The sequence below is a fragment of the Neolamprologus multifasciatus genome, chromosome 17 (assembly GCF_963576455.1).
Source record: "Neolamprologus multifasciatus chromosome 17, fNeoMul1.2, whole genome shotgun sequence".
NCBI lineage: Eukaryota > Metazoa > Chordata > Actinopteri > Cichliformes > Cichlidae > Neolamprologus > Neolamprologus multifasciatus.
The window spans coordinates 19,927,185-19,942,114 of NC_140455.1; the positions used below are offsets into that span (position 1 = coordinate 19,927,185).

General features: G+C 41.6%; 1 protein-coding gene across 4 annotated transcripts in view; it reads right to left on the minus strand.

Annotated features, from left to right (window-relative positions):
- Positions 1-14,930, minus strand: part of usp6nl (USP6 N-terminal like) — a 101,334-nt gene that overhangs the window by 56,724 nt on the left and 29,680 nt on the right. Inside the window, exons 1-2 of one of the 4 annotated variants that reach the window (XM_085137379.1) lie at positions 2,089-5,580; positions 4-2,011 (exon numbers count right to left, since the gene is read on the minus strand). The exons of 2 other annotated variants lie outside the window; for them this stretch is intronic. In XM_085137379.1, coding sequence (XP_084993505.1) covers positions 4-73 — 70 coding nt within the window. In that variant the 5' untranslated portion in view covers positions 74-2,011; positions 2,089-5,580. Of the gene's footprint in view, positions 1-3; positions 5,581-14,930 lie in introns of those variants that run through there. One more of the 4 variants, XM_085137378.1, reaches the window with a different exon arrangement.

Sequence of the window (14,930 nt, forward strand, 5' to 3'; positions counted from 1 at the left end):
CACCTCCGAATCTGGCCGCTGCCCTGCGTCTGGATGGCGACACCAGCTCCTTGACGATCTGTAGGACCTGCATGTTCACGGGGAGGTGGCCGCGGAGGCAGGCGGAGGTGCCACGGGGCAGTGGCAGCCCTTTCTTGCCTTCTCACCCCGAAAAACCTCATCCCTCCTCGACCCCTCCTCGGAATTCATCTCCTAATCCACATCTTGACTCCCGAAGATCTTGGTTTCAGCATCCCATTCGCACCTCAGGACGCCAGGACGAGAGCTGCCGGCTCAGTCTTCTTCCTTCTCCAGATGTCAAGACATGCTTACAAACTCTCCGGCGCTCAAGTATCCTCCGCTTTCACAGTATTTTTCTATAAAACAGCTGACGGCACAGATGTGCAGCAGCAGTAAACACTAAATCTCAAGCTTCACCTGCGTTGGATGCTGCCTCAGCTCCACGTGAAGCAGCCCGTAAATCTCGACTCAACTCCTGGCGGCTGCTGAAAGTAGCAGTGGATGTTCGCTGGCAGCTCAGACTCTGCGAACTGAATGCTGTTCGTCTCGCGTGTGATGTGCTCAGCTGGAGCGCTCTTACACACTTCTCACTTCACAGGTTGGCAGCAAACAAAAAAAATGAAAATGAAAAAGAAAAGCACAACACAGCAGTCTTCTTTTCTTCCCACCCCCCCCTTTCATCTGTTTTTTCTCTGGTGGCTCTGGCAGAAAAACCACCCGGCCGCTGCGGATCAATAGATGCACAGTTGACCGGCAGTGATGCCTCTTAACTGCCCAACTCTCTCATCTCATTTTCAGACTCTTTTTTCCCCCCTCTCATCCATCTCTTTCCTCTCCCAGTGCCCCTCTCTCCTCCCTCGGTCCTGCAAAGGCTGGCTGCGTCTCGTGCCGTCCTCTCCTCACATCCTTTAAATTCAAATTAATGGGCGCTTCCACTCACTCACCCGCAGCATCTCCTTCCCTCCCTTCCTCTCCACCACTCCGCCCTTCTCTGTTTTTTCTCTCCTCTTCTCATTGTGCCGCTTTCTTCCAACCCCCACCCCCTCCCTATTTTTCTCTTCGTGTTCATTTGCCGTGAAGCATGAGCAGAATGCAGAGGGATGGGAGATGCTTGGTCTTGTGTTTGTGAGGTGATGATTTGTACAGAGCAGCATCAGTGGAGCTGACATCCAGAGGTAAGAAGAACACTTCAATTGCTTTTTGCAAACTTCCAATCCAGGTGGTAAAAAGAGCTGTTCATGCTGCCAAAAGTGCTTATCAGGAAACATTTATCTAGCTCTGTAAAGAGTCCTAAAAGGCTGCCGTTTGCATCGTATTATTTCTTCTGGACATCTCTCCATTCTCTGCAACAAATTCTCATCCCAGGTCGTCAAATACTGTCAATACGGACACGGCGTCCTTTGGTTCTCTGTGCCTTGATGAGCTGCCTGCTTCGATACTGGACTCCAAGAGACAATGATCCTCTTTTAAAGAGCAGCAAAGCATGATTGTGAAAGTTTGAGGCATTGAGGTGAAATAATTCAAAAGTTTGTGACCCAGGATAGAAGCCCATCTAGAAGCAGTTACTGCCAATCAGCAGCCAGGTGGCTGTAGCTCAGTAGGATGAACAGATCAGTGATTAGATGCTCAGAAAAGGTCTTTACACACCAGATGTTCAAGATTCGTGCAAATATTTTGTGCATTAAAAATATCTTTTGGGCTCACCTACTCTGGTTGCAGCTGTGCGCAGCAACCATAAAGGACGCATTTCCAGCATGCATTTTTTCAGATCCATGTCGATTTTTAGATTTTAAGCATATGAATAAACACATCTGACCAATTGGATCACTGCATTCTGCAGCAAGCCTGCTCATAGCTCATAACGTGCCCGCATACTGAACATACGACGATGTGGAAATAGTAAAATAATCCTATCGTACCTCAGATACACAGCTAAGCACTGCTCTGGGTCACTTGGCTCACATAAATAATTTCTGTGCCTCAGATGTGGTCCCAGTTCCTCCAACAAGAGCTCAAACTGGCCCACCGACATTCTGAAATACGTATGAAAGTGGCCGTGATAACAGCTTCAACTCATCCCCAAGTCACTGGCACAACACGGGTATTGACAAATAAACTACAGCTAGAGGCATCCAAAAAATTCAAAATTCCTTATGTAATCTTTACTGTTATGGAATTCTACAACAGCTTTTAATTCTTTTACACTCGGAAACAATACCCAGAAGAGAAACTGGTCCAATTCCTGTCTGGGAGCTTTATGTTCAGTGTAACATCTGTAAAATGGACCAATGCTTTGTACACATCGTCTTGCCCTGCCTTGTTTTCCATTACAACACTGACATGCATTTCTTTATTTCCGTATGAGATGGGATGGACATATGCCTCCCTCGTCACAGATATATTTACCGATTTCAAGAAATCCAGACTTTCAGTGCTTCGTAATAGACGGGGATGTTTGATGAGATTATTTTTTTAAGAACCCCAGGGACTCCCATTCTTTTATGAGATTAGAGAGTTGATTAAATCCAGTAAGTCTTAGTACAGTACACATTTCATAATGATGTTTGGTAACTCTCCGCCTCGCTTGTTAGCTGTGTGTACATCTTTCTTTTTTTCCCTGCTCTCTGCCTCTCTCTATTATTACATCTCTAATCAGTCCACATACCTCCGCTCTGTTCATCTCTCTAACCACATCATCTTGATATAATAATTCCAGTTATGTATTTTGCATTACAAACTGGTGCTGTATGCCTCTAGCTGTAATTTATTTATCTCTAGCAGAGTTATGCCAGTGACAGTTGGTGACACGAGGACAAAACACATGCTCTTGTTAACATATGAATTTAATAGAGATCTGATGAGTGCTTCCCTGATTATCATTGGGAAGCTGTTAAAGCTGAAGTGGCTCTAATAGGCTTAATCATGCACAAATATGAGCCTAATTTTGCTTTTCCAACCAAAATTTTAGGAATACAGTAATTATTTAATGCAGGATTGATAGGTCAAAGTAATCAATTTGCATGAAATATGTTCATCACACTTATGTTGATCACATATTACGGAGACCTACGCTTCTGGTGATGCATGCATGAGTTTTTTTGTTTGTTGGTTTTTTAAATGCTACAGTCCACGGAACAACCAGAAATGAACTTGCTGTCTCAGGGACTGCAAAATGGTTGTGTTGAAGATGGAGACCAGGTTTGCATTGATTCATGGTCCGTTACCATTTTTAAACTGACTTTGGTGCCTCATGGCAAAACAACAAGAAGACAGAGTCAGTCTGCGACCTCGTTGATCTAAAAGAACAAACATTTGCTGCTTGGTGGAAACTTAACTGCATACAGGAGCACAGGAACCTCGTTTTTATATATGAACATGAAGTCCCTTAATCCAAAGAGATGCCTCAGCACAGACTCAGATTGATTACAGCAGGTTGGCAGTCTGTCTGCAATGTGTGTGAGAGTAACTGCAGTCAGTCTGAGTTAGACTGCAACAGTTTGGAGACAGGTTGCAGTGACCCAGAGGTTGATATCGTTGCATACCCATCTTCTGGGTGACCAGTTGGTTGCTGCAGCTACTTGCAGTCACTAGATGGCCAATGACAGATTTTCCCTATTCACAAGGAGGTTGTCATTCTGTCTTTATCTAGATACCCACTGCAAACCACAGTATCACAAATCTGGAAGAGAATGAAAAAAACAAAAACACACAAACTACTTTTCATCAGTAGCTCAAAACAAAACAGTACACTACAGGGCTTTCCAAGCTTAAAACAATCAGGCAGCAGTGTGAATATTTCCAAATATTCAACAACGAGTTCCTCCACATGTTTGAATTTCCAGATACCCTCCCTGACGTAACCCCAAAAGGAATTGGTGTCTCCTCGTCCTGGGGAGCTTCTCCTTGTTGTTAGGTGAACATGTAAACAACTACGTACTATTTATTTGTAAAGAAACAGTTTTTCATTTAAAAATTTGCTGTGGTTTATTTTTTATTTTTTATTGGTAAGGTAACCAATGGATTGATCAGGTAATCAGAAAATGATCACTTGGTAATTAACTGATTATTCACTAGCTTATAACTATTTTTATAACAAAATTATAATAACCCAGATGTGACTTTGAGCTCTTGCAGAGTGTTAACTGTCAAAATACTGCAAATACTGTTGGATGACAGACATAATTCATAGTCCCCAAGGACAGGGCAGCGCGCAGACGGGCGAAGCAGCAGCGACACAAGCACCAAGGTTCATCATTAATATAAATAGAGCCACAGGGAAAGACTCAAATGAAAGGCGCACTTTTTCTCCCTCACACACAGAAACACTTTCAATCCCTCTCCTCTAATGACACACATTCTCTGTCTTTCACTCCTCATCATCACACACAAGAAGGGCTGTGCACTACAAGTGTGCACATGTGTCCTTGTGATGAAGTGTGTCTGTATTTGTTAGCGTGTCGGTCCACCGGCACTTTGTCAGAAAGTCCAATTACCGCATTGCTGGACTGAATCTGTGGCTGCTGTTGCTAAGCCTCAGACCCACTGTTGCTAGGCTGTGACCCCACTACATAAGGTGAAAGCGTGGATTTTAGCAGCTACCGCTACAATCACCATTCAAGCGCCTTCAGTCTTTTGCTAACACCAGCTTCTACCAGATTAGCCTCACCGCTAACGGCGTGCATCACAACCATCACAGCCTAAAGCTAGTACTGCTGTGGGTGGATGTGCTACAGCAGTAGAAGCACCTGTGGCATTTTCTTTTCTTTGTAACACCAATAAAGATGTGAGAATACAGAATCTTAAGGCGAGGAGAACAACAGTTTTCTAGTTTCCTTTTGTATTGCGTCAGCAGTTAATAGCCGGTCGTGTCTGAGCAGGTTCTTGTTGAATGCAGGTAAGCAACGCGTGTGGCGAGCCAAAGAGCAGTATTTCTTCCAGTGTACCACAAACCAGCAAGTAAAGAAGCCCGGATCATAAACCTTATCTCTAAATCAAACTGTTCAGCACATTATGGCAGAAACTGGATGTTAAACAGACAGATGTTGACATGGTTTCCTCATACAATCCAGGTCCAGTCACAACATCTCTTATAATTCAATAAATACTGATGAGATTATTGTAATAAAAAAAAGAAATGCACACCTTTGCTCTTTTTTAGTTGCCGAACATCTGATTAACAAATACTTAGGTTACTAAATGGATGACTACTCCACAAAAAGCAGTAATATAATGTTGCCCATCTCTGAAACATGAAGAACTCATTGTGAAGAACACTACCCTAATAATTCTGCCTAATAAGATGATAAATGGATTTCAGAGCAAGGTTAGGTATTCAACGTTGGCACAACTTTCAGATTTCAATAGCTTTTTTTCCCCTTTAACCAAGATTCGATGTTGAGCAAGCAGCTGATGGTTGTTTAATATCAACATGTTGTCATCAGGCTCATCAGACCAGTGGACCATGAAACTAAATGATGTTTATTTTTTTTAAATCCCCTGTTTTTTATTGTGTTTTTGGATGATCATCTCTTTGGGCATGTCCTGACAACTTCCAGGGTGGATCCTATTTTTTAAAACACTGCCAGGTAGTGATGGGATTTCCGGCTCTTTTTAGAGATCCGGCTCTTTCGGCTCGGCTCACTAAAAAGAGCCGGCTCTTTCGGCTCCGAACCGGCTCTTCAGGTTGTTTTGTTGCTTTAATTATTTAATCATTAACAATAATATAAAATTATGCAGAAAAGGAATTACTAATGTAAAAAAAAGTGGTTTTATTTATATATGTTTATATATGGCCCCTAGAGACAAAGCACGTACAAACTCTAAAGCTTATACAAACTCCAAAAAGCACGTACAAACTCCAAAACACATTTCTAGCGTTAACTGAACTTCCAAAACAGAGCTACCCAGATCACTTAAATTACACAATTGAGAGCATGTGTGTATTGTTTGTGTATTTATAGACAAGCACTCATATTTATTCAAATAATTAAAAAAAAAAAAGTTCATTTACCTGTTACTACCACACACCAAATCCGGTTGTTGAAACTTCCTGGCTTGTGTAGCCACTAGGTAACAAAAGCTCAACACTGCGCCCTAGCATCCTGGAGCACTTCTGTTGTGTTTTGTACGTGTTTTGGACTTTGTACGCGTTTTGGACTTTGTACGCGTTTTGGACTTTGTACGTGTTTTGGAGTTTTTACGCGTTTTGGAGTTTGTACATGCTTAGGAGTTTGTACGTGTTTTGGAGTTTGTCTGTGCTTTGTCTCTAGGGGCCACCGTAAATATACTTTTATTTATTCACTCCGCATAAAATGTAATAAATAAATCATATAATACAAAAATCAACTATTCACATTTCAAATTTTAACTATTTAAATTTTTAGCTTTTTCCTTTTACAAATTTAAAGTGAAACAACACAAAACACTGCAAACCACAACACAATTAAATATAAATTAAAATATGAAAACAAAAAGAAGATGCACATTCTCTGTCATATGGGCCTGCATGATTTCTGAATCCTTTATCATCTGCAACTGAAAATAGCGGATGATTACTATACCTTTCTAATGTGACGTTGTTGTCCCTCGCTCTCTTTCTCTCTGGCTCTGTTCCTGTGCTACTGCCAGTGTAACTAACGCCCCTCCCCCCTCTGCCCAGCGCAAAGTACAGGCCGCGCATGTGGAGTTTAGCGGAAAAAAGGGCGAGAGAGGGTGAGAGAAAGGAAAAAAAAACAACAAAAAAAACAACCTCACGGCTCGCAATAAGGAGCCGGCTCGCGTCGTTCACTTCAAAGACCCGGCTCTAAGAGCCATTTCGTTCGCGAACGACCCATCACTACTGCCAGGAATTCCTGTTCTGCGTACCTGCTGACGACACTGGAAGCTCAGAAAAAATTGCCATTGCCCCCAAAGGCTAAGTCAGCCAACTAGCCGGTGGATTCCTACTGTGGATTCCCAGCTTGATTTAACAACTTAAGACCTTGTTGCTCTTTAACTACTTCCACACATTTAAAAAAAACCAAACAATTGATGTGGTTTAGGCATGTGACTAGGATGCTTCCTGCTCTTTGCTTAGACTGCTCCAGTCTGGCCTGAAATATGGATGGATTCTTTTACATTATCTTTGTCATGTTTACAAATCTCAGCAATTATACTATTAAATATACTGATCAAATATATTTGCACTGCTGCATTATAAAAGCTTAATGAATATTTCATTTATAGCCTACATGCATATTTAATGAGCCATTTATATATTCAAATACAACACATCTTTAATTTATGGTGTATCTTTTGCGGCTGTATTTGAAACACTACAAAGTGTGAGACCTAAAAATGAAATGGGTTCAACTCACGGAGCAAGAACTACAGCTATGATAATGACTCAGTTTACTATTAATGACATTGCTTACATATTTTTCCATTGTTAGCTGTCACAATGAATTAAAGAGGTTCATTTTTGAGGTTTAACCTTATTCAAAAGTTAAGTCTTAGCATCATAAAGACACTATTTAAAAAGAACATTTTTTTCACATTACACATGGAGGGTATTATTCTTTGTACATGGGTGCGTGGCTGGATTTACAATCAACTCCAATCTTATCCTCACCTTTCTTCAAATTTTACAAAAAAGAGCCTTCCCAACAATCAATATGTAGTCTTCTGACATGTTTTACTGGCTTTACATTTCTGAATTTCAAAGGGGGATCATAAAAAGAGTCACACATGTGAGGCAAAGTCTAAAGTATAAGGTGAGTAAGACAAACTGTGAGGAATGGGAGCGAGGTGCAGGGCGCCTGCAGAGATATGGATTGAGCTGCTATCACTGGAGCTGGATTGGGCAAGTTTGAAGAAGGAAGGTATCGATGGAGCCCTGACTCTCAGCACCCACAGGTCCAGTCATAAACGGGCAACAGATCAATACAGGTCTTTCACGAGTTTGCCCACTTGATTGAGAATGGAGAGATACTGTAAGTCCGCTCAAGCCTCGGATTCATCGCCTCTTTAATTTACAGGCCAGATAAGAGCTCAGCTTGTCTGAGGCTTTCTTCACTCAAACTAGCAACAGGCATGCTGTCAGTGCTGAAATTGGGTCATCGATCTTGGATTTTGGAAAGCGGAGACAGAGATGACTGTGGAGAGCGGGAAAACAGGTCTGACTGGAAACGGGTTGGCGTAGGTTAACACAAAAACACTGGAGGCATTTTTGCAGCAATGAACTGATGTTAAGTACATGTTTTTGGTTTGCACCGCTGCCAAGTACACACATAACATTTGTTTATTTCGGGTATTTCAGGTCAGCTACCGCTACACTTAGCTATTATAGAGAAAGCTTCTAGCTCTGCCTGCCCATCATTTTTAATTATTCCTCTGTCTTCTTTACTGATAATGGCACTTTGAATATTTGTGGTTGTTTCACAACACTGGCAGCCATGCAAAGATCTCTTCATCGTAAAAGGAATTTCTTCTTCCCCAATATTGCCAAATGCTTCCTCACAGGGTTCTCTCACTAATATTTTAGGATTATTAGCTTATAAACTTAATTTAATTTCTCTGATTCGTACAGATTTTCAATGATGATGGATAGATGTTACAACTCAGAAAATAAATCTTCACATCAGCGCTGGTACAGGATTAGAAACAGCTGAAGCAGGATTCAAAAAAGTTGCTGTGGTATTTCCAGAAAGTCTCATCATTTACATAATTGAAATGGATGGAAAGACCGACACAGCCATAGAGTTCTGTCTTCAATACAGCTGTGCCAAATGGTGCATGACAAGCTGATACAACACTAAAGTTGTATCGTTTTTAAGGCAGATATTAAAACAGCGAGTCTGTAAACTTTCTGATAAGTTCCTGGTAAAATAATAATAAACTGATCAATTTAATTTTCACACAGTCATTAAAAATGTCGAGTCTTGCATTTTTAAGGCCCAATGCTGACTGGATCATTTCTTTAGGAAAACCATATAGCAGAGTGATAATGGCGATAATAGGTTAAGGAAGGAAGGAAGGAAGGAAGATAATGTAGGATGTAGTAAAACAATAGCCAGAGTCATGGGAGATTACAGGGAATAACATATTAAGTTACATATTACCCAAAGGAGACAGAGACAGGGACAGAAGCTTTAAAGTCCAGACGCCATATACTTAACACGACTCCCATCTTTGCTGCCTGCTACGAAAGAAAGAGAGAAAACTCTTTTGCTTCACAGCACTTCTTTGTCTCAATCTCAGCTTCCTCTGCAGAAAATGACAACAACAACTACACTGTTACCTCTCTGGCCTCGCATCTGATCTTCTGTCTCGATTGTGGACTGCAAGAAAGTGGCATCTCCAATTTTAGACAGCACTCATCTCCATAATGGTCTCGATCCGCTCCGTCTTCCCTCTATAAAGGGGTTTGTTTCAGGTTGTCGGTGTGGCGGCAGCTGAGTGGCTGGTGTAGGGACCAGCATGCAAACAAATCAAACGGACACAACAGCACACAAGCACACAAACACACACTTGCACGCCTCTGTTGTCCTAATGGCAGCATTCTGTTGGAGGGGTGATTGAATTAGGCTGGGTGCTGATTGCTCGCCACATTGATTAATGTTGCCTCCTGCGCTTCAGTGCGTCACGGCGCTCCCACTGCTGAATACCGATGAGACGCGGCAACAACTATAAGAACATGACCAACTCATCACACCACGTGCTGTCTTGTAAATTAGCTCGTACTTTGGTGAAAACCTGCTCGTAGAGTCGAAATAATAGCTGGAGATGGGGATGTTCCACTCATCAATTGTTTTGTTACACATTTGTTGCCTGAAAGGTAACTGAAGACTGCAGGAAATTAGGCTGAGTAGCAAGAGTGGATCAGAACAATAAAGACGAGGGCTGCATATCCACATAAAAGGTCTAAAAGGCCTTAAATCAATCCGTAGAGTGGAGGGGAACTCCACAGACAGGTTATAATTCTGTCAAACACTTTTATAGCCACTATTTTTCTTCCACTATTAAAACAAATTTGGAGATTAGGCCAGCTAAATAGTTTTTTGACAAGACTCTTCAGAGTACAGCATGAATGTATTTAATAAAGCAGGTAGGAACAGTGGCCACGGTTCTGCTATTACCAGGATTATTTCTACTTACACCTCCTACAGGTATGTAGCAGCATCATCCTACCGGAGACATGTTTCTGTCCACCCGACAGACACAGCACAGAGCTGGGGTATCACATAATATCTGAAAAAGTTTCGGGGTGTTTTCCACGCAGATGGCAGTAAAAACAATTTAAAAAAACATCATCTGTAACCAGCAAACCAGTGAACTCAAAGCCCTCTGCACGTCACAACAGCCAGTTTTGAGTCAGCAGTTTGAAAGCTTCACAAGAGTTCAATGTCTGTGGACAGGGGTGAGGGTTGAAAGGGGCGGGGGAGGGATTTCCCCAAAATGCCCTCCTCTAGTTGACTCTCTCACTCCCTTTCCTCCCTCTCCTTCCTCTTGCAGCCTGGTGTTGTGTAGCGGCGAGTGAGGGAATGGGAATGGCCAGAAAAGAAAAACATGCTGGAACAACTTCGCCGCTCTGCCTCGCATTTCCTGTTTGCCCTCCCTATGTCATTTCCTGCTTCAAGTGCGCAGCCTTCGGACCAATCAGGCTTCGGCCAGAGTTCCGCTGTCCTTCATGGCTTGTTACAAACCGTACTGTTAAATTTTCCAGCAGCACCTGCCCTGCGTTCCCCACATCACCGACTGCACCCTTAACTAATAGTTCGTAACAAACTGTTGTTATTATAACCTGAAGCACACCTGAGCCTAAAATTAGGCCTGTTTTTAAAGAAAGGATGTCTCTTTGTGGCCCAATAGTAACATTTATTCACACACCCAAGATAATTGCTTCAATTATTATTGTTATTTAATGGTATAAAAGCACAACCCTTAAGTATACTACTATTTTCATACTACTATCAAGTAATTTGATAGTAGTATGAAAATAAATGGTTTGAGCAGTGAGGACAGTCACACCAGGTTGGAGGGGTTGGAGACCACGATATGACTGAAATTATTGCAACTGTGTGCAATTAACTTGCGATATTATTACCCTTGGTTGTTTTATTATCGGGATCAATACCAGATAGGAAACAGGTCTGCAACCATTTGCAATCAGTTGCAGACTGATCACTTCAGACCACCTTTGGTGTGTCAGCTTCAAGTCAGAAATTCAGAAATTCCCCCACAAATTATTGCTACAGGATGTCAGTTTAACTTCAAAATGACTGATGTCCTCTGCAACCTTGCGTGGGAGTCGTCACAGCGAGACGTATCACACTGTGTTGCAACGTGTTTGAAATCTGTCCGCATTTATAAATTAGACAGCAATTATTTGCAAACCTTTGCCAACCTGTCTGAGACTGACTGCAATCACTCTCAGACAGGTGGGCGAAGGTTTGTAAGTAACTGCAAAGAGGTTGATGGTGTTACAAGCCAACCTGTGGTTACTATGAGGTCTGTGTGACTAGACTTCCATCAATTTTCACCAACTGCTCACCAACTGGTTGCAGAACACACATTTCTTTGTAGTGACTGGTGGTTGCAAGGAGCTAGCTGACTGCTCTTTAGTCTTTAATTGTTTGAGTTCTTCACTTCAAAAACCAGGTTGACAATAAAATAATAACATAATAACAACAAAAACAATGAAGTTGCACTACAACTAAATCACAATTTGGCTTTAAACATTATTAACCTTTATATTTCAGTTCCCCCCCCCCCCCCCCCCCCCCCACACACACACACACACACACACACACGCACACGCACAGAGAGCATTGTGTAATTATATAAGTATATAATTACATAACTAAACAAAGTGAATCATATGCTTAACAGCAGATCTGGCTTGAGCATATTTCACTGTCACTTTGGCTGACTGCATGGTGTGTTTCCTCGCTTTGAGCCACAACGGTTTGGCATAATTTGCTGCATTTTTCTGTGTGGTTTGTTCAGGCTTTGCGCTGCACCGTAAAACACCAACTGAGGTTTGTAAACAACAATCACATGAGTCATAACTGGTGTTCTCTGGTGAATTTGCAGATTAATCAAGTTTCATTCTTTCAGTTCCAACAGAACTGGTTCAGTACATCTTATAACCTACAATTTATTACATTTTGAACTTCTATTGTCTGCTTTATAATGACACTGTTACTTCACCCAGCTCTTTTTCCTTTTGCTCCTCGTTCAGCTGCAAGTGTAGAGGGTATCATATGTAGTATTACATATGTATCATATTTTCTGAAGTAAAATTAATTTGACTTGGGGCACCCAAGTAGTTTAAGGCTAGTTGTCTCTAGTTAAGAGCCTGCTCAGGGACATTTGTTGCTTTTCATTCCCCAAACTGCAATTTTCCTTGAACTTGCTCATCTCCAAGTGTAACCGACTGCAATCCAACCTCAACATTTTTCTTATAATACCCATAAAAGCATGAAATATCCAGAAAATGTGTGTGAGGGAGGACATGAAATCACATTTGCTCCATCTTGTTCAAAGTCAAGTTAAGGCAGTTTATTTGAATATCCTGAATCTGTCTTTGAGCCCTTCTTGTTGAACAATCCTAGACCATTTATCACCCTACAGCATTGGTGCTGTGGGGATAAACATGGACATAAAGATGTGCAATACATCGGGGTAAACAGAATAACAGTGGTATTTCTCTACTACGCTACACAATGTTTGGGTTTAGACTGTAGAGCAAATAAACCACAAGCACAGTAAGGCTTTGACTGGCAAGATAAAGCCGACAAATTTAAGAAGTTCATGTTCTAGAAGTTCAAGCAGGAAAACTCCAAATATAGTCTTAACCAAAGGCGAGTATATCAGAAAGCCGATAAATCAGTACAACTCTGATGTAAGTACACATTAAGGTCCAGACCTCACTGAGAGCTAAACTCTCCCAGGGCAGCATGACCCAGCCTCCCATTGATCAGCTGTGACGTGTTTGCGAGCATTAGCGTGTTTGTATGCTGTTTACGCACACAAAGCTACACACAGATGAACAAAGAGTCATTAAGGCAGGAGCAGAGGATGCTGGGTAAGGAAGATTGAGCTGATGTTTGATGTATGTAAAGTCAGACATTCGCGGTGACTGCCTCACCAACGTGGGAGTCTACAAATATTACCCACAATGCTTCATGCTCACTCCCTTCTTCTCTTCTCTCACACTCACACGAACACATTCATACATCACGCAGTCGATCAGGTGTATCCTACTTGACGTTGGTCGATAGGCTGTGCGTCGTTTATCACGGGCTGACGGGTGGGGAGATGTTTGTCAGTGACTGTGGGATTCAGAAAGGAGTGCTGTGGCTTTTCCTGGGTTTACTGTAAGATAATTGCTCACTGTGACTGTGGGAGGCTGCAAATGTGGCTTCTTAAGAGCTGATAAGATATGTTACGAACTGTTAAGTCACCATGCTTGTGTGCTCATTTGTAATAGTTGTGCATTTGACTTAAAAAAAAAAAAAAGAGAGAGAGATTGTGACCAGCGAGGAACACATGACTAACTGAAATCCACAGCAAAGCTTACACTGCTTTACATTCCTTTTTTTACTCAAATTAGCACAATTTACAAAATAAACACGTTATTGTATTCAGTAACACTTAAAGCAAGCAAATTAGACCATAACTTCATTTTTTTAGGTGCACGAAGCTCTTAAAATGTCTGATGGCAGGGCTTAAAAACCAAAAGGGGAGCTGCTGTCTAAATTTAAATTCAGGTTTTTTGTCGTTATTCCTTCACCTGCATACTCCTGCTTTGATATTTACAAAGTAAAAGCTTCCTTTCGGACTTACTTAAAATACATCAAAGCTTGACTTTACCTCTGCTTCACCTACTTTTAGATAAACTGTGCGAATGTGGTCAGCCAAGTCTAGTTTACAACACACCATGTAAATGCATGCAGGAAGGAGCACGACATCATTTGTCTGTCTAACACTGACAGATGAATAACAGCTGTAACTAACATGAATCATGGCTGTGTCGTTAGAGATGTTGTTACAATACTAATCAGAGGTGATAAGTAACGAAGTACAAATACTTTGTTACTGTACTTAAGTAGATTTTGCAGGTATCTGTACCTTACTTGAGCATATTTTTTTTTACTTTTCTTCCTACTTCTTACATTTAACACATTTGAGGGGAGTTATTAGGTCTCACAGTGGGTTCATCTGAAACCTTGGCTGATTGTGACCCACACCCGTTTTCTCATGTGATTAGGCAGAGGATGGATTTTATTTGTTTCTATTGGGTGGCACTATGTATAAAACACCAGGACACGACCACATGCTAATTAACATGTAAAGCAAAAGTATAAATGCCAGCAACAGTGTTGGTCACTTACACATCATGGCCCTACAAAGGCTCCCCACAGAAGTCAAAGGGCCTTAGAGCTTGGAGGGTTGAGAAAGTGATCTCATTGTGGTCAAAGGAGCTTGCAAAGAAAAGCGTCTGGACTTCTTTAAGTTGCTTGAAGAAGTTTCACCTCTCATCCGAGAAGCTTCTTCAGTTCTAAGGTCAAATGGCGGAGAGTCCCAGATTTAAACCCAGTGGGAGTATTCCCCCGCAAAGAGCTCCCTTGACTACGATGACCTGGATGACTGAGAACCTTCACAGACATATGATCTCATTGTGCTCTTTCTTTGCTGATGCGCCATTTTAAGAGGTTTAATCCAAATCAACCTTGTAGTTTATTTTTTCCTGCTTTCAGTGAGCCTGATGCAACGCACGCCTAGAGTTTTTACACGACGTGAGTACAATACCAACTTTAACTGCGCCACAGTTTCATAGCACGAGAACATCAGTTGTTATCAAATACGACTGGATGAGGACAACAACAAAGTGGAGGGAAATGTGGGTGAATTCACACCATGTTCCCAAAGAGCAGAAACATCATAAA